Raw genomic sequence first — 27,860 nt, forward strand, 5'->3', positions numbered from 1 at the left:
TGTAGCTTAATTTGTAACTTAAATGCTGAACCGGCCACAGAGCTACTGAGAGTCGGATTCTATCACCGTATCGCGAATGTGATTCTCCTCGGCGTCGAGACCGAGAACAACCCTTCCATCGAGGAGATTCCCTTCTTCGTGGGGTTCGCGGATTAGTAGGCGTGCACGTGCACGCCCGCGAGATCCTCTGATAAACGATCCGACATCGCTGGCAAAGGAAGGATCTTCTTTTCGCGAAAACGAGGTCGACCCATGTTAGAGCGCGTAGGCGTGGTGAGGTTCTTTTTTTTTTTCATTTTTGCACACGCGGACGTATCTGTTCCTGTCGACATCTCGAAAGCTCGATGAAGTGCTGCCCACTCTTTCGTCAAGGCGGAAACAGAGATATAAATCTAGATCGTCCGCTCGGGCACATCATTTTTTCCCCCAGAATATTTTCCACGAAAGTTCTCTACTTTTCCATCAAAATATTAAATTTACATTTTCTATAAATAAATAACGTGTGCAAAGCTGCATTGCAAATCGTTACCAATAAACACAATAGTATCGGGTTGTTTCGGCAGTGAAAGGGTTAAGGAAGAATACACGTACAGCGGGGAGTTAATTTTGATAGGTATTTATTTTCATAATGATGAGTGTGTTCTTTATAATCGATCTATAATATACATCGTAGCATTCGGTTTATACATAATTACAATTGTAAATCTCGCTCGCACTTAATGCGTAATAGTAGTAGGGTTTCGTCGTGTGTGTCGCGGTAGAAGAGGGAACTTCGCTCGCTCTCTCGGTAGGCGGAAATGCAAAACGTAGGATCGAAGGCTTGTAGAAAAATGCGCTCCGCGTTCTGCTTTTACGCGTATACGCGTACGTTCCCAAAGAACATTGCATGCGCGCCGCGCGACAACGATGCGCATCGCCAAATTATATTTATATATATATATATATATTTATATATATATTCATTTATTTATATTTATTTATATATGTATAGATACGAAAATAAAGTATATATGTACAACCAAATTGTTTCATGAAAAAGGTTCGCGCTCTCATTCGATTTCGGAATTGATGCCGAATGATTTCTTTTATCAACATGTAACACAACGAGAGCGAACCTCCGGCGCCAATTGATTCGCCACGTAAAAACGACAACGCGATTTTACAAGTCCTAGACAAGGAAGTTATTCGCGGCAGTGCCCGCTACTGGCCGCTCGGGTACAGTGTCTTGATGTATATATGTATTCTCCACATCGAAACCTGCGAAATTTTACTTTCAGTGCTACCCTTATGACAATCAATGAAATAATCATTGTTTTTCAGATGGTAATTACTTCAGTGAGAATACTTTTAAGCGAAATCTCTCGAAAAGACAATGAATACTTACTGATGATCATAGTTAGCACTGAAAATTAGTGAATAATATCATTCCGATTTAGAGAGTATGGCTGTGTGTGTGTGTGTGTGTGTGTGTGTGTGTGTGTTTTGCATGTGTACATGTCGTGTATGGGATTCCTAGGGAACAATAAATAAAATCTATCTATTCTCATTTATACCTAGCGTGAGACGCTGTCGCTTTGATTTGCTGGTCGATCCACTCGTCTATTCGTACCGAACGCCCGACCGGTCCCCATCCGTTCAGCCTTCGAGCTCTCGAGGGTGATCCCTCTCTTTAAACTAAGATTGCATTTCTTTCTAGCTGCCGTTATCGCGACGTGACCACACGTCACTCTCCTTCTCTTCCCTCTCGACAAGGTGCATCGCTCTTCTTCTCTCTCACATTTACAAAACTAATCGCCGTTAACCGCATTGCGTCGGGCGCGCGTTGGTAGAACTTAGTCACGATATACAGTTACGCATTTACACCGAAAAAGGTCTATGTCTGTTTATTATATACAGCGGTAGTAATTGGTTACTTGGTTAAATAGTGGCGTTATTCGCTAACGTTACGTTATCACAACGATGATGAAATTAGCCCTTCGGGATCGGGGGGACACCGCGCCTCATAGTCCTCTGTTTTTTTTTTTAACGCTTTCATCCTTCGTCCTCACCCCTTTTGACGACCCTCTCCTTCGGCCCTGATTATGTTAAATTAACGACGATCGGACAGACGAAATGACACGCTGATTCATTGCGGATTCAACAGTTCGCCATGCTCCTTCGTCGGTTTCTCGGCGTCGCGCTCGTGAAAGAAATGATCGCACGCCACGCGAACGTGGATATCTCCAATGTCAGGCGACCAAAGTTTAGTTCAACAACGATCGAATCCTAAACTTTTACGCCAGCCAGTATTTACAATGCAACTCTTCATAACAATACGAAAGAGATGTATTACGGATATATTCGCATGCTGCATCGTGCGCGTGACCCATAATTAAATCAAAAGTCCCATAAATTTTTTTTTAATCAAAATTCTATTTTTTATTGAGCAGACTTCGAAAAGGGAATCAATACTACAGCAAAACACGACTTTTACTCTTTCAAAAAATTAATAATTTTAATAATTTTAGTATATTTTTACATGGCATTCTCAAATCTTACGATTGATTTTTTTCTAAAAATGAAAAAAGTTATGAAAAAGAAAGTTGTAAATTCTTATGTGTTGTTTCTCTGTAATTAGAGACAACAACAATATTTCAAAGTATTGATTAATAAAAAATGTAAAAGTAAAAATTTTTGTAAAAAATATAAAACAACATAACAAATAAATAAATCATGCACAAAAATGAAATAATTGTTATATTCCTTTGAATATAATAAAATTTATATAGATTTTAATTTTGCAATTTTAAACTAAAATTATTTAATTTTACTTAGAAAGTTTAAACGGTTTTTGCAAACGCTTTATAATTTGCGTGTTCCTACAAAAACATTCTAGCTGAAATAAAAATTTTATACAATTCTTTCTATTCTTGTCAAACTTATTTCAAATGCATGCATCTTTAAAATTTCTCTTAATTTAATAATAGCTTCAACATTGTTACAAGTTTATAATTTGCATATTATTCAAAATTTTGCACGATATTTAGTCCGATTAATTAAACAATATAAAGCAGTGATACAGCGCGCGACTTTTACCGTCATTTCCGATAACGCACGAAATCGAGATTTTCAAATTGACTAGATTAGTCCAACAAACTCGCGTGTTGCATTCTAATGTTCTAAATCTGAGAAATGGGAAGAACTGGCAGGCAGATATTACCGCATTGAAACTGGCTCGCTCACTCCATGGGCAGGCGTTGATCAACGAGAGACCGCTTCATGTCGGCCACGTTGATGGTCGATCATCCCATACGCACTTCGCTCGATATTGCACGTTTTTACGTACGTTCAAATAGAACGTTCGAACAGGATACCAGAACGTACCCTCTATTCGTGGGGAAGACCGCGGCTAGGTCTGCCGATCCTAGTCAAAAAGAGATCATCGGTGATCGATCGGCCAAATCGAGTCGCCGAGTTAGGATTTTGGCATCACAGTAAAGGATAATAATCGTGTCCGCGACCATAGAACGAGATCGGTCACGAGCCGCTGCTGGTAGACAGGATCGGTAGGTCGCGGTGAGCCTGGGGGTCCCTGGAATGCGCATCCCGTACAGCTCGGGAACCAAAGACGCGCTCGCAGCCGGGTACAGTGCACCTGGCCTCCTCCTTGCGATCGTCCGAGCCCGGCGAGGACACCGGCGAGCCCGAAACGGATGCGTGCCTGTTGCCCTGTTCCTGGGTCAATCTCGTTAGGTGATTCAAATGCTGATGGGTAAGGCCGTTCAGACCTGCGAGATGAGACGCGAACGAAGATAGACCCGGGAACGTGGCGCCAAGATGTGGCGGCAGCAGGAGCGGATGTGGCGGTGGTATCCGAGCCGCCAGATCAGCCGCGGATGGCAATCCGGGTGCCAAGGGATATGCACCCAGCGCGCCGATACTAGCATCCGCGTAGAGCCTTGCCAGAAACTCATTGTGCAGCAACGGATTCATCTGTGTGTCGTCCACGCGTGGCGATAGACTCGGCGGCAGGCTGGAGGAAAGTGGCGGGCTCGACGAGGTCGACAACAGTTTCCGGTGAAGATTGAGATTCGCCGAGTGACGATCGCGAGATCGTTTCGAGGGGAAGGCCGCGTTACAGCCGTCCACGCTGCAGCGATGCATCAGTTTGAGGTGAACATTTTGATAGTGAGTCTTGACGCCAAAGTGATTCTGAAAGACCTTGCCGCAAGCGGTGCAACGGCGCGGATTCTCACGGTCGAGCGGCACTTCCTGGGTGCTGACAAAACCACCATTCTCGTAGCGTGCGTACGTGATCAGGCTATTGTCCGTATCCATGGCCGCTGTGGAGGGTGAGGCGCTGGATGAACGAGAGCCATGTGAGGAGTTGTCCATGGTGATCTCCTGGTGGGTCGTGAGGCTGATAGGGCTGGTAGAGCCGCGGCCAGACCTCGAAGCCACCAGCTGCGTCTCGGCGTACGGCATCGCGCATCGACCCTGCGACAAGGACTCGAGTTGACGCAAAGTGTTGGTCGAGGAGTCGTGGGAGAGGTCGTCGGCTGTCGTCGGACGGCTGTCGACCGAGCTCGGGGCACGGGGGGGAACATCGGGACGCTCACCTTCTTGATTGCGCAGCGCGTCGTCCACCTCTTCCTCCTCATCATCCTCCTCGACCTCCTCCATGGGCTCATCATCGTCGTCCTCCTCGTCCTGGTGCTCCTCATTGCTCGTCGGCCTTCGTTCCTCCTGCGTCACCTCGGCGGACTCTTTTTTCGTAATCGTCTCGTCTTTCGTCCTCGTCGTTTCGTCACTTTCCGAGCTCAATCGTCGGTCTTTCTGCTCGGACAACGTCGCATCGGGATCCTTCGTTATCGACGTCGTCGTTGCCGTCGTTGCCCCAACGCTCGATGACGTGCTCGACGATGGCGTGTTGTCGATCTTTGGTTCCGGGCTGATCTGCCGTTTCGGTGATTTGACCGAGCTCGCCCTCGAGCTCAAGTCACGCGGCTCGTCCTGAGGTAGCTCCTCCGTGTTCTCTTGAGAGGAGAGGGTATCACGTCGATTGCTAGCCGCCACCTCGCGCTCCCTGTTGCCGATGTCCGGAGAGCGCGAGTCCGACTCGCGATCATGAAAGCCACCTTTTTGATTTCTCGGCGAGCCGGGGAGCAAAGTCTTCCGTTCTTCGGCTTCAAGCCTGGACATCGACATGTCCTCCGGCTGATTCTGAAATTCCGACACCGGTGCGACGATGCCGTCCGACAGACAACGCCGTTGAATCCGCTGCTCCTCGTCGTTGGAGGAATCGCCATCGGTGGACGAGGAGTGCACCTCCGCTGGCACGGCGCACCTCGTGGGATGCTGGGACTTCCTCTTGCGCACACCCCGGCTGTGGAAGGAACTCGAATTGAGCGAATGCTGGTTCACGGAGTAGGGCTGCTGATCAACCGTGCCCATCGAATCGTTGTCTTCATTGCTATCGGGATTGCTGGCGAGCTCTTCGTCGGCGGTGTCACCGAAGTAGAGCTTCGGTCGCTTCGCCAGACTGAAATCGGCCGGCTGCTCGTCGTCGTCGGCACGCAACGGCTGCAACCTCGATGACGGCAGATTGCTGGTATCGTCTTCCGCAACCACGACGATACCACCGTCGTCGTCGTCGTCGTCGTCGTCCTCTTCGCCTTCCGGGATCATGGACGACGCCTGAGTGGACGGCGAGACTGCGTTACTGGATGTGCCGCCACCGGGATACGAACCTCGCGCCGTCGTCGTGATAGTGTTCGCCGTGACGCTCGACATCGGTACCGGCATTGTCGTCGAGGCCGTCGAGGTTGTTGACAGGCCCGTGCTCATCGAGCTCATCCTCTGGTGCAACGTCTCGTCGTACGAAGGTCTGCCTTGACCCCCTTGCGTGGATGACAGATCTAGATGCTTAAAGTCAAGCGCGCACAGCGACGCCGGCGAGCGGAGATCCGGCGGCGGTGTGAGTAACGGAAAGGAGCCAAAGGGCAAGTGGTTGAGTCCGGTGGCGGGTACCGGGAGTCCTGCCACCTGCGGCGGCAGTACCAGGGCGTGCGCCATGGACGAGCGGCCGTCGTGCGGGGAGATCTTGCGACGCAGGTGCGGCGAGTGCAGCTTTGGATTCGGATTCGCGCTATGTCGGTTGCGCGACCTGCGCGAGCTGAACATCATGCTGCAGCCCTTCACGGTGCATTGGTGCATCTCGCGCAAATGCACCGCGCTGAAGTGTATCTTCAGGGCGCCTTTGTCGCAGAAGGTCTTCAGGCAAACGTTGCACTGCACGCGCTTCTTGCCGGTGGTGGGATTGATGAAAGGTGTACCGAGGTTAGGCGGCAAGTTCGCGGCAGAGCTCCACTGGCTGCCCGGTCGCTTGCCCGGAGAGTGCGGCTTTCTGCCGGGTATACCGGGTGGCCTACCCAACGGCGTGGCCTGAAGCGACAACGGCGGTGGATGTCGCTGCTCGGAGGAGATTCCGTGCTTCGACATGATCGAGTCTCGTCGGCTGAGGTTCAACGCGCTGTCCGAGTTCTCCTCGTCTTCCTCATCTTCCTCTGAGCCGAACTCGCTGCTCTTTTCGCCGCCGCTGTGCACATCCACGGGCATGGTCAGCCCGCCGCCGATGCCACCGGCCGATTTGCCCATCGGTGGTGGCGGAAAGTGCGTCGGGAAGCTCGGTGGTAGCGCCCCGGAGGAGACCGCGACCGAGAGCGGGTGACCGAAGGTCAACGCCGACGAGGAGACCGGCGCGACCGGCATATGCGGCCTTTGCAACTGCGACGTCGCGGACGAATGATGAGGCGGACTGTGGGGACTCTGCGGATTCCTCATGGACTTTCGGTTTTGCAGCAGTTGCTCCGCGGATGGCGGTGGCGGCGGCAACGGCGGAAACGCCGGCAATCCGAGAGTACCCAGCTTCCGAAAGTCGAACGGCTGCATGCTCTGCAGCCGATTCAACGGCGACACCGTCAGGTGTGACTCTAGGGAACGCGGAGGTGAGTTTGCTCTACTGGTGATGCTGCCGTGATTCGCCGAGTAGTGTTTCTGCGCCGTCGGCGACATCGAGGGATGAGAGATCGACGACGACGACGACGACGACGACGGTGGCGGCGGCGGCGGGGGTGGTGGTAGCGGGGGCGGTAGCCGGGAACCTGGTGGCGGTAAGCCACAATGGAGCATGTGCAACGGGGGCGGCAGGTGTGCTAGTGGCATCGTCGGTGGCGAAGGTCGTCTGCTCGGTGACATAGCATCCGTACCCGGCGTTCCGGCGGCCAGCAGCAGTTGCTGCACGAACGGACGCGTCTCGGCGAACCTGAGGAACTGCTGCAGGACCAGCGGTTCCTCCTCAGCCGAGCAGATACTCCATCGGTCCAGCACCGGGCCGTTCTGCGAGTCCTGCGAACAGATAACGAGAAGAATTGCCTCTTGAAACTTGAAGGAAAAACACAGTTTCGTCGCGATATAATTGCGGCTGCGCAGTGACTAATTTATTTGGAAAATTGCGCTAATAATACAACTGATTTAAATAGGCACCGTTTGTAAGATAATGATTGAAATATATTAGAGTTATTAATTATAATAAATTTATATATACATAGACATAATTAACTTTTAAATAAATATGTAATAAATTTTTTGAACTTCCGCAGAATTGTAATATAATAGCGTGTGATAAAACAAAGGACAAAGAATTTTTCCGAGGCGAGGTTTCCTACGACATTCTTCGCGCCGTTTGTAAGCCGCCGGTACTCACGATTACACTGTTTAGCCTATGCGGGAAATTACGTAAATGCGCAAATCACGCGGTAAAGAACACGCGATATCGCCGATCAATTCGCACAAGCGCCGACGGTGGACGGAGGAGCGGGAGACGTTTATCCTTATTCGACCGTAATTATACGCCGTGGTAGAAAAAAAGAAAAAAGAAAAACGCTTCCTATATTGTCAACCGGAGAAGGTCACGCGTCCCGGTCGTGTTCCGTTACTTTTGTGAAATGGAATCGCGCAAAAAACGGCTGATAAATAAAAAGGTTTGATTGATGACGCTTAATGTAGCGGGTAATTAGTTCTGCTTCGCCTGTTAGCCGAGCGAGATTGCACTTAAACGCGTTAAGGATTTAACCTTGCATCCCGCGGATATGTATACACATACTTTCGATCCGTCTTCCTCTCTCGCGTAGTGGTACCCACTACTATTAATGATCCGCTTTTTGCGGCTCGAGTTTTAGCGATTTGTCATTACGCTCCGCTGAAAACCCCCGGCGGACAGAAGAGTAATCCGAGCCCGCGGCACAAATTCCAGTCGGTCTTCAGAATCAATTTGTTTCTCGCTGGAAAGCAAAAAAAGGGGTGTCGCGGGAAGCGCAAGAGTAATGCTCGTGAAAAGTACATGGTACTGTTAAACGCGATTATGCTGATCTGTCGAAAATTGCCTGCGTTCCATCGGAGGAATTGAGGGAATGTGCATAAAACTTTTTCTGCGTAAGACGCCACTTCGGTCGTCAGGTTCCTTTTGTTCGCCGTTGGATAAACCATTGCGAAAAACCGGATGTTCCCCGTTTCTTCGTCGCGGAGGAGAACTTGGCCTCGCGCGCGATCACGTTACTTGACAAAGGTCAAACTTTTCGTCTCGGGCTCTCTCTCTCTCTCTCTCTCTCTCTCTCTCTCTCCCGGTGAGATACGCATCCTGCCGAGAGGAACATTAAATCTGACGGTAACGCTTTCGACGTTCCACACGGACGTCACGTATCGCGCTCGTGTGGAGTCACGGCTTCTTATAAATTCAGGGTGGCCGTGTATATAGAGCGCAAGTTTGTCTCTTTCTCTCTCCCCATCTCGCTCGCTCTCGCTCTTTCTCGCCTCGCAGCTTGTATATTTACGCATTCCGACGGGAGCCCGACGTAACGCAGGACGCCCAGCGCCGCGACGTTTTTCGCGCTCGCGTCCCGTTGTATATTTCTTTAAGCACGCGCACGCGCCTCCGTATATATCGTACGCACACGGCCGGGAACGAAAGAGAAAGAGGGACGCACCGCCGTGCGACCGCCGGCCGCCACTCCGGGATTCGATCGCGGGAACGACGTCGTTATTTTTCGCCCCGGGCTAACCGCAAAAATAAAGAATGTCGGGCGAATTGCCGGCGATCGCGCCGGCAGATATAATAGGCGCTGCCACGAAGTTTTTGTTCTCCCTGATAGAATCGATTCGGCACTGTCATGGTATTCGACTGGCACCGCAGTCGCGCGGAGTTGTTTGTAAAGCATTCTTCTTTTCCTCTTTTTTTTTTGTAAAGTAAACAGTAACTGTATAAATTGTATAAGAAACGATGCAGTTTTGTATACAGGTATTCTAAAATTTTGATCCCATATCTCATAAAGAAAAAAAAAAGACATAATACAGGTCTAAATTGATCTGAATCAAAGGATCTGCAAAAATTGAACGTAATATAACTGCAATATCTCAATATATATTTCAACAAAAATCAATAACTTGTCGGTCTTTAACAAATAATTCGTATTCCGCTGGATCGTCACGCGTCCATGTAAGCGAGAGATTTATTTATATATTAAAAAAAAAAAAACGAATTCAATTTACAACAAAGACAAGTGCACGCTGAAACGAGCAACGTTAATTAATTTTCTCTGCAAAAATGTTAAACGACAATGGCGCGACAAAACGACGGACGGTATCGAAGCGACTCGCGGCAGCCCGAGGATAATTGAAAGCATATGGATAGAAAAGACAATGAATGACGCTCGTAACGTACCGCTACACCGTTGCATAGAGTGCAATTTTCCGATTTTTATTCTACCGCCGCGGCGGTAATTCAAACCTCACGTGGCAACGACAGCTGCGACCGTCGCGCATTATTTTCCCTTAGGAGATCGCATAGATTATCGCCTGATGAGGCGAGAGTAATGTCACACCGTTTCTCATCGCGGCGCGATGCAATGCTCCCTCTCTCTTTCTCTCGGCGCAATTTCAGCTTTTTTTTTTTCACGCGCGTCGCGATACCGCGCGCGGGAATTCGCCACACACCTCGCCACGTGGTGGTTTTCTTCGCGCGCACTATCCATCTTCTCCCGTCCGACCCATCGCCGGGGCGACAAAATCCGTGGCGTCGCGCAACGGTATCTCGCTCTATTGAAAGTTACGTAAATCACCTCGCTAGGCACGCGGTGCTAATTGAACGCGTACGAGGCGCGGGATTCCGCCGCAATTCAATTCCGTTAGCATAATTTCGTTGTGATTCGCTTTGAGAAGCTCGCCGTCTCGCGAACTCGGAACTTCTCGCGGATGAAGACGCCTCTTCGTTTCGCGAAGAGTTGTCGATCTCTGCCGTGTATCCATCTCGCGATGGGTCAAATTTAAACTCGTCGTAATTACGACCCCCTCGATTTTTGCTCGCAATTTTTTTTTTATATAATCGTTACCAGTTTCGAAAGTTCAAAAAAAAAAAAAAAAAGAAATAACGCAAGAACACGTGTGCCGGACTACGAGATGCTTTACGTCACGGAGTCTCTACTTTACGCGTCCATCATTTCCAGCGGCTGTCGATCCTCGAGAGGCGACCTCTCGAAGGCCGAGGATATTGTTTTCCCATAGATCTGACGTTTCACGAGGTATTTGCGCGCGTGTCGCGCCGTTTCTGCCACGTCCGCGCCGTAGTACACGCGTGCGTGACGCTCGGGGAGAACTGGCAGAAGTGGACTGGAAAAAAAAAGGATTCCACGAAGCGCTTAAACGCGCTTCCCTCCTCGTCCTTACGTGAAAGGACCCGAACCTGGTCGTGTCTGAGAACGCAACGACTACCGTATACCGTGGGACTTGAATTTTAATCCCGCACGCGAATGAGGCCCGCTGCTCCGACAACAACACGACTCGACCTTCCCTCCCATTTCTCTTTCTCTCTCTCTCTCTCTCTCTCTCTCTCTCTCTCTCTCTCTTTCCTTCGCCACCTCCTCCGAATTCCGCGGCGTGGAATTTCGCCGTTCCGTGTGCTCCCGCGTGTCCGCGCGATGGAACGCGAAATGAGTGTGGGCGAGGTCGGTGTAGCGAAAAACATGAGGTCTTTTAATGAGGAAAAAAGCTGAGGAAACCTTATTACAGGGTACCGTCGAAATGGACTTCGAATAATTATAATTTTAATAAAATTCAACCAAATTAATTTATGTTATTAACGATTTTATTGATATTTAACTAAATTTATAGTTAAATTTATTTAACTAAAATTATAGTAAAGTTCTTCAAGTATACTTGTGCCTTAGTAAATATAATAATTATATGTAACAGAATCAATGTTAAAATATATAAAATTAAAAAGAAAACTTTTCGCAAATGGAACTAATATTAAAATTCGGAAAAAAATGTTTCAATTTCTCTACTTCGCTTTAATAAAAAATTCAACATTTAAGTCTAAAATAATTCTGTTGTACGGATTAAAAATTATCAAGCCGTTCAAATCTCATCTGAAGTTTTCTTTTTCAAATATTGCACATCCAATTATTACGCGAAGGTTGAACGCCTTGTTTATTAAGAAGAAATTTAAGAAGACTTTAATTTACAAAACATATCTCGTTTCTTCAAATATATCGACAATGTTTAAAGGGCTCTCGGGCGCGTAATCACAGACTGATTTTTCAATCGTGAAGATAAATACGACGATTACACCGAGCGCGGGACGTACATATATTTGAAACCATTTCCATTGTTTGGAAAAAGCTCAAGGGTGTCTTTAATTAAATTCGGATAGGCATAGTTAATTTAAATAACAACGTGCGCGTCTGAGAGTAAGCACATTCGAAACGTGCACGAAAATGTGCGACGCCGCGATCCTGGGAACTTCTGATGGCTGGTACCCGCGGAATAAAGGAGGCGTTAAGAACGAGACGAACCATTACCGCGTTATTGCATAATGGATAATTACGAGAGCCGGAGAAGTAAGATAAACCTTGTTTTACTTGCTCGCTCATTACGTTTCCCTCAAACCTCGTGTCCCGCGCGTACACGACTTGGCGTAATTCCCGCGTGTCGTTCACGCAATTCCCTCCCGCATATATATATTGTTTACTCTGTATCATTAGTCGTTAATTGATAACGAGACTGTTATCCCCCCCGATCGTTGATGAGCAGTAATAAAAAGAAGAGACAATTGACGAGCAGCACCGAAGAAATTATTTCAACCGCGCCAAGCGATTGTTTCGAAAAATCAGCCGCGCGATCTCGACTTCACCGCACACGGAAAGAATTTTCTCTCAGATTTTACCCTCGAAAAATTGTGATAATCGTGGGACAATATTTCAAACAGTTTTATTATAACTTTAATAAGATTTAGTGAAACTTAAATAAAATTATTTATTTTAATTCCAGGAAAATTCTTCAAGGTCTATGTTGTCCCATAACTTTGAAGTTCTATATCTTGAGAGAAAATTCTCTTCGTGTAAAAAGTTTTCCACTTTCTTTGGCAAATTAAAAAGCGATTATTTACAAGTAAATCTTTTCCAGGAACTTCGTTGAGTTATTTGTAACACAACGATGTCGATCACAACGTACAAGTGAACGCGCGGCGCGGATTCAAGCCTGGGCTACAGATCGTTCCAGGTGGTGGCGCCATCTGGCGACGCGGCGGTCGCCGGCGCGAAGTACGACGCAGTTTGGTTTTCACCGCGAAAGAAGCGGCGGCGGCGGCGGCGGCGGCGACGGTCGGCGCGATGGCGAAGAAGTAGGAGGAGGAGGAGGAGACGGCAGCGACGGCGGCGGCAATGGCATCCGTGACTGGACACTGCATATGATTTCACGGTAAGTGGACCCTGTCTTATTCGTGGGTAGAAATCGTAAAGATCTCGCGTGGATATCCGCCGCTAAATTGGATTGCAGCTACCTGCGCGTCTATCCTCTGCCGTTCCCTCCCTCGCGCGCTCTTTGTCGCGGCCGGTGACTCTGCCGCCGCAACTGCGCCGTTTTATTTCGACTTTACACGCTCCGCGCGCTCTCGTTAGCGGCGCGACGATGACGACCGAGCCGTGCGGACGGACGAGGTGAAACCGCCGTCGGCCGCCGGCACGTCGTAAAACGCAACCGCGAGACGCAACGCCACGGAGTTTCACCGGAGGCGCGGCGACTTTGAAGGGAAAATGGCGTCTTTCTCGACTACCAGAGTCAGATTCTAAAAATCCCGCTCGCGTTCGCGAGAGTCAAGTTTGTTGACGCGCGCCAAACGCGAAACTCCTCCTCCTCCCTCGTCGTCTTTCCCGACAAGTTGTCCGCGGACGTTCCAGCGTTTCCTCAGCCTTCGACGTTTGAAGAAGCGCGTGCGCGATAAGGACTGGCGCGCGAATTCTTAACGGCGTTACGTTCGAAGGCGAGAGAGGAGTCAGCGTGGACAGCGCGGCGCGGACTTGCATCACACACGCCACGGCCACGGATGATGATAATTTACAAGCGGCGATCTCGAAACTGCGTGCGCGGTACGCAACGCGCGCGCGTTGATCTATTTTCTGCTTGCGTCATTTTCGTTCCGAGCCTCTCTCTCTCTCTCCCTCCCTCTTTCGCGCGCAAGCCATCACGCGCGCAAGACGCACTCTCTCTCTCTCTCTCTCTCTCTCTCTCTTGCCGCAAGCGAAAAACGTATACGTCCGGCACATACGTGACGCTCGGTTATAAACAGCGACGAATAATTTTCGTTGGACATCGTCGATCGTGACGTGTATCGTATTGACAAAACCTCGCGGGCGGTTGCGCTTAGCACGCCAAACGTGTGCCTCGAATGCGTGACAAACCGAGAGGGAGAAGAAGAACAAAAAAAAAAAAGAGAGAAAGAGAGCACCAAATTATTCCGGCCTCAAGCGATCTTATGGCCGATCGATCGCCATGTACGAAACTGAGGGACGAACAATGTGAGTCCGATCGTTCGATCTTGTACGTTTAACGCTGACATTAACGTCCGGATAATTCGTCCGAGGATCGCCTCGGGTGCCGGGATCCGAAACGCATCTACACCCCCGAGGCGCATCCTGATGCGTTACGCGCGCTAACGTATGTGTGATGCGTGTGCATCGAGCGCCATGTGGAACGATTTACATTCGAGACACGTTTCCCGTCGTCTTTTCCCGAGCCGGAGACATCGCGGCCTGCAATCGTTGGCGATTAGCCGTATCGCCGCGATCGCAGATAAGTAACGGCGCCCGTTCACCGTTAATACAAATAAACATTAATTATTTGACGCGCCTGGAATTTTGATACTTCCCCGCGCGCGCGCGCAAACACACACATACACACACACATAAATTTCGTTCAACGTCACGTTTTATAATTCGCGAATGTAGGGAAACGTTTTGCGCATTTTGTAACTCGCTTGTGCAGCACGCTCTCGATCGGAAAAGATTTAGAGGGTGCAGGTAGAGGGACGCGTCTGCGACCAAACGTATATCTATAAATTTCGCGCGGTTTATTTAGATTTTCTCGAAGAAGAAGAAGAAGAAGAGCGATGTGTAATCGCTGTGCCGCGCGAGCGTTTGAGCGGTTCAACAGAATCACCATTTGTTTCCTTTTCCAGTTTTATTTATACCACTCGAATCGCGGCCGTCATCCGCACGACGACGACGAGACGACGACGGTCGGCGGGCCGCAGGAATATTCACGATCGCCATCCCGATCTCAACACGCGCGTCTCGATCACGTTCGATAATTCCGTCGTGTTGCTTTTTGCGTCGGAAATCGATCCTCGCGCTTCGGTCCCGCGCTCTGTAATTTTTCTCGTATTGCCTCGATGACCGTTCTACATTCCCCTCCTCCTCATCTCTCTCTCTCCTCCGAATCTCTTTCTGTTTGTCTTCCTCATCGCCGTCACTGCCGCTCGATCGTTTCGGTAGCCATGCAAACAGCATGTCCAAGTTTTAATTCGCCAATTGCGCGCAACAGATCTTGCATTTCCGCCCGAGCGAATCAGATCCGCGATCGGTCTCTCCTCTTCCCGTCGTTCGCTCGCTCCTCTCTCATCTGGTAAACATCTCTCGGGGAGATCGGTTACCTTCGAATCGTCTTCGCTCGCTCTGTAATTTACGGTTTTGGCTCACGCTCTCCATCGGAGATGGAGTAATGATCGAGGTCGATCGGCTCCGGGCTACCATCTTCACCGGTTTCCGATTGCTCTCCGTCCCTCTAGTCTGTGTCTTACGTCGCCACTTTCGATTCCTCGCGTATACGACGATCGCTCCCGGGTCAGGCGATCTTTCGCGGATTTTGGGTTCTGAATTGAACGGTGGACCACCGAGATGAAGGACTTCACTCAGCGTCGTCCTTGACGGCTTCGTCTCCGAGTCCAATCCGGCGAACGGAGATATTTTGAGAACGACTTGGTAGTCGGAGATCGCCTCGGAGAATCCATTCGTGGCGGCGGCATCCAAATCGATTTCGAGTATGCAAGTGTGTTAATTAGCAGGTCGTTAATTCTAATCGACTTATAATTTCAAAGTCTCGTGTAAAATACTGCAAACTATTTTTTCGATAGTTATAATGTATTAATTGTAAAATATAACAGTGAGATTTCGAGAAGATTGCGATAAAAAATATTCGCCCTTCCTGTATATTTCAAAGAATAATGTCTCTCTGACGAATCTAACGGAAAAATGTTCGATTCCCAAAAGGATCGTTACGATCTAGCGGGATACACGATTTCTGTCATTTACGCGTTTACGTTCCCACTTCAATTTTTACTAATCGGAGGACTATATCGGTTTTTGCGATTCGCGGAAAACTTTCGTTTCTCTCGCAATCGGCGCATTCCCAGCGATCATCGGTGAGTGTCGAGGAATTCGTCGTGCTTCCCAGCCTTTTTACGGATCTTTGGTGCCGAGATACGTGAAGTGCAAGAGTTCGCATCGATCACGGATTCCGATTACGTCTGTAACACACGTCATCTGATGACAATAATTCAGAAAGTTATTTCAAAATTGCTTTCGACTACCGCCGACATATCGAAGATTTCAATACCGAGAATGCAATTTTTACCGTTGTTACATTCCATCAAGAGACTTGGACATTTTGTAGAAAAATTAAAAACTTGCTGTCAAATAAGCATCCGTGGTTTAATAGAGACACGAAGGCCGAGAGATTCGAAATTGATATGTTCTTACTTGTCATCGCGCCGTTCGCTAGAGTCTCTCGTTTCTAAGATCGTCCGCCTCGCTCTTATCGCGATACCACGAGGCGATATTTTTTCCGTCCGGTCACCGATCGAGGATCCTCTCTCGACTCGCAACGGCTCGCTCTCGCCGACGCGCAACTCGCTCGTAAATCTCGCACCGCCACGACGGCAAGGAGGCGGTTTCGCGTTCCTAAGTTGCCTCTTCCTCCATCGCGGTGTCCGTCGTAAAGCTGTAGCCGACCGCGCTCCTGTAAAATCCCACTTGATTCCCGCTCGCGAGAGAGGCCGGGCCGCTGCAACCGCTTCCGTCCGCTTGCAGCGGACGAACAGCGCGGAGCTGCAACGTGCGAAATTGGCCTCTACGTGATGCGTGGAAACGTGCTTCTCTCGTCGACGCATTCACCGACGAGAGAGCGATCTCCGTCGCGCGTTCAGCGAGCTGTTGTGATTTACCGTTTCCACGTTCGCGCCATAGCGCCGATCTCCCCTTCTCCCCCCCCCCCTCACCCCCTTGTGGAAGGAGCATTCCGACGTGGCGAGCCATAAAGCGGCCCTCGACCGCGAAAACTTTACTAGCGGAATAGCAGATGCAAATCCGGAGCGCGGCTGATGTTCCCGCGCGGCTGCTCGCCGGACCGCGCGCGGAAACGACACTTGTACGTCATCGATCATGATTAAGAAAGTCTTGTATGCATTCCGACAGCAAATACTCCGCTAAGCGAAGATTTATCTTGACACTATTGCGCTATGCCTCGTGATTCCAGAGAGTGTCCCGTGCACTCCAGCAGGCTGATAGTTTGGTCGGAAAACACGAGGTACACTTTACATACAGCGAATAATTTACATACCGAGGTAAATCTCCCCGTCTTACACAGATCACCATGGTGTACAAGTTCTAGGACTCGTGACAGAGTTTCTAATGGCGGATTCGCCGCGATACAAATTCAGGAGATCTCTTATGACTCTCGGAGTCACAAAGCAGCGCTCGGTCGCGAATAATTCACGTATCAAAATGCAAATTCGCGACGGAGCTCAAGTCCCGACTTCCCGAGATTGTTCTCCCCGCGTGACACTTGCGCACTGCGAATCGTGATTCAGGAAGTCCTCGCGACTCTCGGGGGAAGTTATTCTGGTAACGAGCCGTAAAGTAGCGCTCGACCGCAAGAAGTTCGCCAGATGTGAACGAGGATGCAAATCAGCTCGGGTTTCTTAATTTCCAATGGACCACCTCCGCGGAACGGACGTCTTCGCGTCGCGGACGGTAATTAGGGATTACCGACCCGGTGAAGGTGCCTACATAATGAGTCATAAAGCAACGTTTGACCGCGAAAATGCCGTCGGCGGCTCGAGGAAATGCAAATTCCGAATGGATATGCCCCGTAGTTCTCCGGATCATCCTATAGAACCGTCGTCGTAGATCATCGGAATCAAGACTCGAGAATCGTGACGTCCCTAATAACCGACCGCGAGGATTTTGCAGCTGATCGATATACTCTCGCGTATTATCGCTATTATTGGCAACTATTACCGGGCGCACGAGTTTACAAATTGTTTTTCGAGTAGAACGCTCTTTTTATTTTCACATGCGAGGGACGCAAAAAAAAAAAATCGCAGAGCTTAAATATTTGTTTAATAATATTTATTTTCGACGTCACAGCTCTCATTCTCGATTTCCCGTTTACTGTATGTTTATCCAATTACCTGTTACAGTTGTTTGATGCGGATAACGTAGCGGGGCACGCTAAAGTTTCGTGAAATTCTAATTCGTAGAGTCGTTTGGAGAACGTACCTTGCTCGCCGCGTGCACGGTGTGCCGTGTTATTTTGACAGTAATCACGGAGGTAACTAGAAAACACTCTCTGTTAACACCACGACGTTAATTTAGTAGTCGTATCGTAACCGAGCGAGCCGGAGCTCAGTGTCAATCCCGGCGCGCTCCGACCTGTTAAAGACATAACGGATTACTATTGAAGCGTGCGTTTCGACATCCTCCGTTCCGGTGGATAAACTCGCGTGTCTTCGTCCGGCTCGCTTATGGCGACAAAATACTTCAACGGCCGGTACAAACGGCGCGGGCAACGGCGCGGCGGCGGTCGGTCCGAGCGGGCGAAGTACGGAGCTAATAGAGTTTCGAAGTGTGTCGTCACGCGAGCCTCTAACGAGGCTTAAATTTCGGTTTAAATTTGTTCGACGGAACGAAACGTAAACAAAACGCGCGAGCGTGCGATAGCGTGCACGCGTACATGGCCCGCACGTGTCACCGTGCCGCTCATTCAATGACAACCCTCGTGAGTTTTGGCGAAGAAACTTCCAAGGTTTTCGAACACGTTGCGTGACGTTTGCCAAACGCGACACAACCTCCGTTCCTTCTCTCTTTTCGCGACCCTCTTTCGCGCCGAGAGAGAGAGAGAGAGACTTGAAGTTTATTCCGATTGAATTCCAACGTTACCCACGCCTTTGCTAAGCCGGAGCCGCTCGCAACGGATAAGCGCATCGCGCGTACGCGCATATACGTACCCACATGTATGTATGTACGTACGCGAGTCGTCCGAGAAACCGGTTTCCCGTACGTTTTAATTTCACGCCGACATCGGCGCAATTCAGTTTACACGGATACTCCCCGTTTCCTAACGCGCGCGCCTCGCGAGATTAACGCGCCGGCCGTGTGCGTGCGCGCACGCGTGCGTGCGTGCGTGCGTGCGTGAGTGCGTTTTCGGACATTCCGCGGGGCAAAGTGCACCGCGCGCGACGCGTAAAATCTACTGTGCGAGACCGCGCGCTGGGAGGAAGATCGCGCTTTAATCCTGAGAAAATCTGTTGCAATTATCTCAATGCGTCATTGCGCTCCTCTGCAATTATCTCCGGTAAGCCGAGATCAAAGTATAGGTAATTATATCGCGCGGCAGAGATGTGTGGCAACAAGTACTGTCATTTCGAGTATCGCCTTTGTTTCGGTCACTCGCAGCGTGTTGCGAGCCCTACGTGCTGCCCGTGTGATGATTGACAGACACATTTTCACGAAACAGATACTACTATTTATCCATTTCGACGGAATGTCAAGGCTGCTTACTATCTCGGGAGAGCACGTTACGGCGAATAACTTTGTTGTTCAAAGTGTCACCTCTATTACGATGATTGCCCGCAGATTGCGCTATGTGTCATATAAAATCGACGTCTTTATAAAATATGAGAGTATAATAATTATCTCGAAAGAGCAGCGCGATAATGATCTCAGTGGAACACGGTACGAGGAAATATGGAAAATTCTACAAGAATGTCACTTCTATTTTAATTGTTCACAAAGTGCATTCGGCGCTGCGTGCATATGAACGAGAGAGAGAGAGAGAGAGAGAGAGAGAATATTTTATGAAAAAAATTATTGATAATTATTCCGTATATAAAATATTGTCTGAGTGATCAAGTAGTATGACGTGTCGTGTTTCATTTTGTTCAACTATTTGTTTTTTTACCGAATCTCACAAATTGCATTTTAGATGTAATATAATTGTGACTGGTCGATTAATACCGAACGGCACGTTTATTATTTATTAAGAAGCAGTGTTTAGAGCGTGTTTATATTTATGATTTTGTTAAAATATTTTTAAGCGCCTTTTCACGAAATGTTTCAACAAACTTCCGTTCACAGTGACGAGTGTCCGAATTTAAACTGCACCATTTTTAACAACGATACAGTCTCAGTTTTAACACCCTCGGCCGAAAATCGATCGATTAGCGGCGTCAAGGTTTCACTGCTTTCGCACTGATCGATGCACACTATCGATTAAAGAACAGTCCATCCGTGTACTCCGGTTTCTCACTCGTTGATCCAAAGAAAGTGTGATGATCTACGGTGATCCTCGCAGAAGTCAGCGGCAGGAATAGAATCGATCACGATCAAAGCGTCGATGAGATGATTGTCCATTAAGAAATCGTAACTTGGCCTGTCAAAGGTGTCGAAATTTCAGACTCTGACGTTTGCGGAGAAGCCGTAGCTGCAGCTTCAATTTAATCGCATATAATTAGCAACATTTTTGTGCAACAGTTTATCTCGGAGAATATTAATATTAAAAAGTGCAACAGCTGTACAACCGTTGCCTTCGAGTTCAAATGACAGCGTTTTTTTCACTGGAAGAGCATCACATTCGATAACTTCGTTATTTCTAGTCAGTTTTTCTGAGAAAATCTCGAGATTGAGAAATTATCACTTTGTCGACGCGTGACGAGCTCCAATCACGTTCGTCACTCCAAATTGCCTCTTCGATCCTCCTCGCGAGAGTTAGATCTTCCCTTTCTTCTTCTCCTTCTCCTTCGTCGTTTCCGTCCTCTTCGGTGTAGCGGATGCGTCCGACGGGACTCCCATCAAGATTTACATGGTACCGCGCAGGTATCTCACTTCGGGTATTGATATCTCGATTGCTCCGTTGGTCCGACGTTGCTTAACATCACTCACACCAACGTACGAGGCACTTTTCGATGCACTGTTCGTCGTTCAACTCTCTGTTCTCACTTGTCGTCGTCGCCATTTTCATAGTTTTCATTATTTTCGTTTTTTCTTACACAATTTATCGCGCAAATATATTTTATAACCACCGTAAAACCGAAGTGTTTAATTTTTTTTTTACGTCCGTTTTTTTATTCGAAGGATCGATTTACCGTCGCGTATACGCGAATAGAGGATTATTTCTGGTTAGACGCGATAGTCGAAGATAATCATTATGTAACGCGGCGACAGTTTGAAAGGTCTCAATTCGCGTCAGCGTTCGCGAAAATATTCTTCGGTATGGACTTCGTCGGGTTACGTGTCGAGTGCCAAAGTGTCCGAAGCACCTATTCGCAGAGGATGTCACCGAACTAATGATCGTCTCTGGCGGTCGCTGTCACGTCTGGAGGTAATCCAAAAGTCGAAACCGCGTCCGTCCCATTTCGGAGCGCAGCTGATCTCGTCGGGCGCGCGCGAAAACCGCCAACCGCATGTCCCTCCGGCGTTCGTCCAAGTACGATACGTCAAAGTCCCGTCGCGTCGTCGTGTCGCGGACGTACGGTCGTGGATGTCGCGTGCGACGTATCGTCATCATCACCCGTCGCGGCGAAGGAACGATTTCCTCGCGGCTACGGAGTATCGTGCGTGCGTGCGTGTCGTGTGTTAAGTTCGGCGATGTCAAACTCACCTGCAGTATGTATCCTCGCGTGTAATCCTCGTGGGTCCAACCGAAGGCAGCTAGGATACGTGTCACTTGCGCGGGGGGCAACTGGTTGAACAATTGATCGAGCAAGATCTTAAGGCGTATCGGCAGTGCGCGCGAGCCGTAGAGTACGAGGGATGCGACGTCAAACGCGGCCGTCGGCTCGACAGTCTCTGAAGCCGGTGGCCTCTCCTCCTTCTCCGCGAGTTCGCCACCACCACCGGCACAACCACCTCCACCACCACCGCCGCCGTCGTTACGATCCCCACCGGAGGCACCGCCGCCACCACTACCACTGTCACTGCCACCACCACCACTACCGCCACCTCCGCCGCCACCGTCATCTCTACCACTGCCACCTCCCCCTCCTACACTACCAGTCGCGGGTGCCGTCATCGTCGTCGTCGTCGTCGTCGTCGTCGTTGTCGTCGTCGCCGCCGCCGTCGTTGTCGTCGTCGCCGTCGTCGTCGTCGTCGTCGTCGTCGTCACCGAAGCCGGGTGTTTTACCCTCCCTACAACGCTTTTGTCCTCCCTACCAGTGGAACGAGGGCCGGGGACGACATCCCCACTACCTGCTGTACCACCACCACCATTACCACCCAGCCGCTGCTGCTGTTGTTGTTGAGCATGCTGTTGCTGCTGCTGCTGCTGCTGCTGTTGCTGCTGCTGCTGCTGTTGGTGGATGCTTGACAGTCGCGCCAGCGCTGAAACACAAGCAAGTGGAAAAGAGAGAGGTCAGAAGAGACCTTCTTGCCGGTAGTGCACGCGTGCGTGCGTGCAAACGCATATGTGTGTGTATGTATGTGTGTGTGTATGTGTGTGTCGATTGGTAAATGTGGACAAACGTCCTCTGTCGTCCCTTCCTCTCGCACCGTGTCCCCACCCCATCCAGCCCCCCTCGCGTACCCCACCAGTGTCCCAAGCTCCGGGTACTCCCACCCCCGCATACGCTCTCGTCTTTCTCCGTTCGTGTCGTGTCTCCCTTTCTCGCGATTCGATTTCTTTCTCTCTCTCTCTCTCACACCTTCGTCCGATCGTCCCCTCGAGCGAACTCGGGTGTCCCCCTGTCCCCCACCGCCGGTCTGTCCTTCTCTCTCCGGTTCTGTCTCCGGTATCGTCGAGGCAACCTAGGGTCGCCGTGGCACCGAGGGTACTTACTTACCCCCATCCGTCCTCGCGACCGGACCTACCGTCCCCCACTCCCGATCGACCCTACTACTAGCACCGCCAGCGTCATTTCTACCACTACCATTGCTACTACCACTATCGTTTACTACTACCACACCAACGCTGCCGTCGTCAGTCCGATACCACCACTAGTGCCGTGCCACCACTATACGCCGAGTTATACGAGGACGACCGCGATGAGTCGCGCGGCGTTCTCCCCTCCATTCGGATTTTCTCATGAGACTCCGGCATCCATCAACCTGCTGCTGCCGCCGCCGTCGTACCGTCTCGACTCGTACGAGGACTATCCGCACGCTACCGGCGCGGCGCGGTAAGAAGAGAATAGTATTCTCGCAGGTATCCTCGCGACGCGATTTCGAATGTTCGATTTCGGAACGCGCTCCGGGACCACAAAGGTCCGTCGAATTTAATAAAGGAATCAATTACATGTGGCCTTTTCCCCTCGTCACTAGATTGCAATAATGAAAATTACATGTACGTTACGCAAATAAGTATATATACCGTTTCATCGTTGCTTAAGACGTGCATAATCACATGGAACTCAATTTGTTTCAAACTGTACGTCTGAGATTAAAGTGAGATGCATAATGCACTCCGTTACGCACACATGTACATACGATACTATCCTGAACTTAATACAGGCTACTTTGTAGTGCAGTTGTGCGGATAATCCGATTCAAGTTGCACTTTGATATTCGAGGAGAAAGTTGATGTTGCGAAGGTGGTGGACGGTCATAAGTAGTCCGATGCAAGGTGCGTTGTACAATGAACTCTTAGTTCGTAATTGTAAACGAATACACAGTAATACATATTCATTTAGATGGCCAAATAAAATGTATACACACACACACACACAGCATACACGTACACGCGTATAAAACTATAGAACTCTATTTTCATGTTAGTTATGTTACTATTACTGTTATGGGTATTTTGAGATTTTCGTATTTTAAAACAGTAATTACGTAGAAGAATCGTGTGTAACGGTTAATTAACTATTCCGCGAATGTTCATGTAACAATGGAAGTTCCTCGTTCAGGAATGACTTTAGAATCATGAGGAGTGCGCTCGATAGTACGTTTTGTACGAGATAAAGAAAACTCTAATTAAAGAAAAATACTAATTCAACGTAAAAATTTTTGTCCCGCGCGTTACTGCAAAAGGGAGTGCACGAGCGAGTGAACGAGAGAGAGAGAGAGAGAGAGACGCAGAAATTCGCGCAGAAACAACCGAGAGCGCGCCGTTCGATTCCAATAGAACCATTACATCGCGATACGGTTATTTATTGGTAGTCCGACTCTATTGAACTCACGATTCCTTGTGAGCGCACGGCGCTATCGAAAGTATGCGCGCGTGAACACCGCTGCATGGGATGCATTTTGTATTAACTATTCCTCCCCCCTCGTCGCGCACCCTCCTTAAATTAATAATCATAGTCCACAGTACGAACGTGGCGCGCGAGATCGGGCGGTTGATAAATCGCGGTATAATAAACGCCGGATAAACGTATGACAAATCGACGTATCGTATCGTCGTGAAATCGATATAAGTATCGCCGGAGATTTATTGTTACCTTGGGTGCAACGTTCCTTAATGAGGCAAAAGCGGATCATCGGCCGCTCGTCGCCTCGCATACAAGCGCTTCACGCGCTCACGGTATCGCGTTATGGCGATCGTGCTCGGGAATCATCGCGCGCTCCGCGTGCGCTCAGGAAAAAAAGGGGGGAAAAAAATAATAAAAACGTCGACGCTTTCTTGGACACGGTGTCGAACGTGGACGGCGCAGATTGTGTGCGCACGCTCGTCGTCATCGTCGTCGACATGGGCAACACCCATCCAATACCAACGGGGGGGACCTGCGGACGCTTTCCCTCTACAACCGTCACGCTTTTCGCACCTGACGATTACTATCTCGGGACACGAAAGTTTATGGATCTCCTTATAGCCTCGGCGAACTTAGCGCGGACTCGTAGATCGTATCGCGGATCCCAGCGACGGCGCGGCGATTGCGTTTCGCACACGACGAAAACGCTAATCGAACGTGTATCGGCGCGCTAATGCTTTTCTCCTGTCTGCCCTCCTCTTCCCGTCCCCCCTTCGTCAATCTGTGAGCTCCGCACTTGTCGGACGGGATGATCGAAAGTGTCAATCGCTGGTGCAATTGATATTTGGCGCACCGAATGAACGAAGCGAGATAAGAGATTAGAGTAACCCGAGTTACTTTTTCAGGAAGGATATTGCGATCGTTTGTTCTTCATCAGAGAATTGTGACACACGCACTTATACATTACTGGATTATTGTAAAAATTTGTTTATTCTTCGATTTGATTATCAACTCGAGTTGATAAATCCATTTTTTTTTAATACGAGAATTGGTCTATTAAATGTTAAATCTGTTATTTTACGGGAACAAGATCAAAATATATCAAATTAGACCAAAACTGGTGACGAGAGTAATTTTTTCAGTTTTTTTGTAAGGAGGTAAACAAGATTAATTTATCTAAAAGATTTATTATTTGAATTCTCAAGCAGATATTATGATCGCTTCAGATGATTAAGGATTAATAATGACTGAAAAAGTAGATTTTTTTTCCGAGACAAAGATTTAGGAGAGAATGAGAGGAGGAGGAGGAGGAGGACCGACAGATAATCTCTCATTGCTTACTCTATGGGAAAGTCGTCGCGGCCGGGATCCATTACGTGATTTCTTTCTGTGCGATCGATAAGATTTGAGGGGGCGGTGTTGTTCTCCGTGCGGCGCGACGATGGGCCTTTGCCAGCGTGATTGTCGTTATAGGTGCCACGAGGGGTTCCCCGCGAGCGGTCCTGACCCTCGCGGCTGGGCCCAGCGTGGGATCAATAAAAACCAAGGAGTCATCGCGATTGGGCGCCACTTGTCATTAATGACTATCCGGTTTTTCGATTTAATTAAACGGCGATGACGATCTTGCCACCTAAATGCCGCGGCCGGAGCTTTCGTTTCATTTAAAACGAAAGATCGCGACTTAGATGGGGATAAAGATCAGAGTAATGATCCTCCCGCTGGTCTAAATGCACTTTCGAAAATCGCTGACGATTGCCGATATCGATATGTCAGTTTTCGCGTTCGGCTTTAAATAAAATCATTAATTAGAGGAGCGGATCCGCATTTCAACGGTGTAATCGATAATCCGTATTTTGCGCGCACAAGATACCGCAGGAGCACCGGTGCCGCTGAATTACACATACATAACCACGCGGAGAAGCGTGGGCGGGATACATTGAATATAAAAACAAATCGCGTCAGTCGGTGGCGTACGAAATCGCATTTCCCGCGGCAGTGATAAACAAAACAGAATTATCTACGGACCGTCGCTATTTACCCGATCCTTGTTTTATTTTCCCTGACAGGCGCGCGTTGTTTTTTGCGTAATACCGGTGCACGCGGTCGAAGCCGGATTCGCGGGCAGGCAGGTGTATGTGCGTATGTGTGTGTGTGTGTGTGTGTTTTTGCATGTGTACGCGCGCGTGTCAACGAATTTTTCCGCGAGCACGTCCGCGTATCGAGGGGACGGTAATCCGATACCGAACGACGTCCCCGCGTGCGCTTGATTTGCGCGATATAAATGAAAATTAAACGGATCGCCGTTCGCTTTTGTTCGCGGTTAAATTAACGGATCCGAAAAATTTGCATCTTCGCGATCATCGCGTGTCATATCGAATACCGCGTATGCTACGTTATGTATTTTAATTCGTCGAGGATGAGAAAATATAATTTTTAAGGGAGATAATTTTTTTTTTTTTTCTGAAAGAGACAAAAGGTTTGACGACAAATGTGTGCCACAGCACACAGCGTTACATTATCTAATTACGAATGCATTAATTTCCGTTCTATCTCTTCAATTTTGTTCTTTTAGAGATTTCCAAGATAAAACTTGTGTTTTTTATTCGATTAATTTTCATATGACATCGAACGGGAGACCTTCCGATTCCAATCCAAATAACAGAGAGGAAAATCGCGCGAAATCAAGAAAAATCGCCCGAGGCAGTCTAATCCTATTTCCCGAAGCGACGCGCTGGACGAAGCCGACGAATTATCCGCCGTTATTTACCCGGTTTCTTGTTTTTTTCCCCACCCGCGCGTTACATTTCCCATTTTCCATAGTTTCGAATCTGAGAAGAAATTTTTTTTCTCAAAGAAGCTATACTTTTACAATCATTACACCAGTCGGTTTGAATGATACAATCAATCAAACCGATTTTACCTAACGACAAGATTGCCGTTTCCGCGCGATGGATCTACCAATATCACATCGTTGAGATACGCTCGCTCTTGAGTAAAATCTCTTCCCAGACAAACACGATTACACCGTCGATATGAATGCCTCCGGTATTTCCCCGGACTACTCTACTCGGGAGAGTCCGATGCCCTTTGACATTTTCGCGAACGGAAAGCACACTGCCGCGAGTTTATCGACAGTTTTTTTGTTAACGGATGTACATTCCGCGGTGTTTACGGGGGCCGGCTTTCGACCCTTTTCGAAAACCGAAAGCCTGACGGTCGGTCGATCCCGGGAGCACCCGGCCACGGAATGGAGATTTGAGTTTGTACGCGCGTGTGTACGTGTACACACACACACACACACACCACGCATACATATACATATATGCATATACATATATACATATATATAAAACTGCACACGAGGACGACCATGGTGGGATGTAATATCAATACGCCGCGGAAGCTGGATAGTCGCGTCTGATTTTCCGAGCGCATCGGCACGTGGATAATGTTTTAATGGAGTTTGCGGAGTGCGAGGAGAGCGAGAGCGCGAGCGAGAGGAAGAGAAAGGGAGAGAGAGAGAGATACTTGGCCGGGATGATAGAGGCCAAGGGTGAAGTCGGCACACGGTTTACATACCATTTACTCGCGCCCTGTAACCTTGTCGAACGCTTGTTTACAGTGTTGTACAAACGGCGTCGCCGGCGCATTCGCGATGCCGATCCCATTATGAGCTCTCTCGTCGTCGACAACAGTCGAATAATTTCCATTCCTCCGACTGACCCTCTCCCATCATCCATTGATTTCTTTTTAAAAATAACAGAAATTAATTTTTAACCTTTTCTTATCTTTCATCTTAATAGCGAATGATTATTTTCAATTCAAATATTTTAGACATTCAACATTGATTTCGAATATATTGTTAGAATATCTTATATATATTGGAATATATATAATACCATAAAACGTGTAATGAAATACTCGAATATCTTCTCTTTCGAAATGCCGGAGTTTGAGGGAACAGCACGCGATATGCGACTAGGAGCGACGTCGCGTTTCAAACTTGGGGCTCGCGGTCGAGTCCGTGCCA

General features: G+C 48.7%; 1 protein-coding gene across 3 annotated transcripts in view; it reads right to left on the bottom strand.

Annotated features, from left to right (window-relative positions):
- Positions 1-600: 600 nt before the first annotated feature.
- LOC105837961 (zinc finger protein basonuclin-2) overlaps positions 601-27,860 on the bottom strand; it is a 250,438-nt gene continuing 223,178 nt past the window's right edge. For 2 of the 3 annotated variants that reach the window (XM_012683177.3, XM_012683178.3), the window contains exons 4-5: positions 21,304-22,022; positions 601-7,386 (exon numbers count right to left, since the gene is read on the bottom strand). In XM_012683177.3, coding sequence (XP_012538631.2) covers positions 3,517-7,386; positions 21,304-22,022 — 4,589 coding nt within the window. In that variant the 3' untranslated portion in view covers positions 601-3,516. The remainder of the gene's footprint in view (positions 7,387-21,303; positions 22,023-27,860) is intronic. The other variant, XM_028191323.2, reaches the window with a different exon arrangement.

The sequence above is a fragment of the Monomorium pharaonis genome, chromosome 11, assembly GCF_013373865.1.
Source record: "Monomorium pharaonis isolate MP-MQ-018 chromosome 11, ASM1337386v2, whole genome shotgun sequence".
In the NCBI taxonomy this organism is placed as follows: Eukaryota; Metazoa; Arthropoda; class Insecta; order Hymenoptera; family Formicidae; genus Monomorium; species Monomorium pharaonis.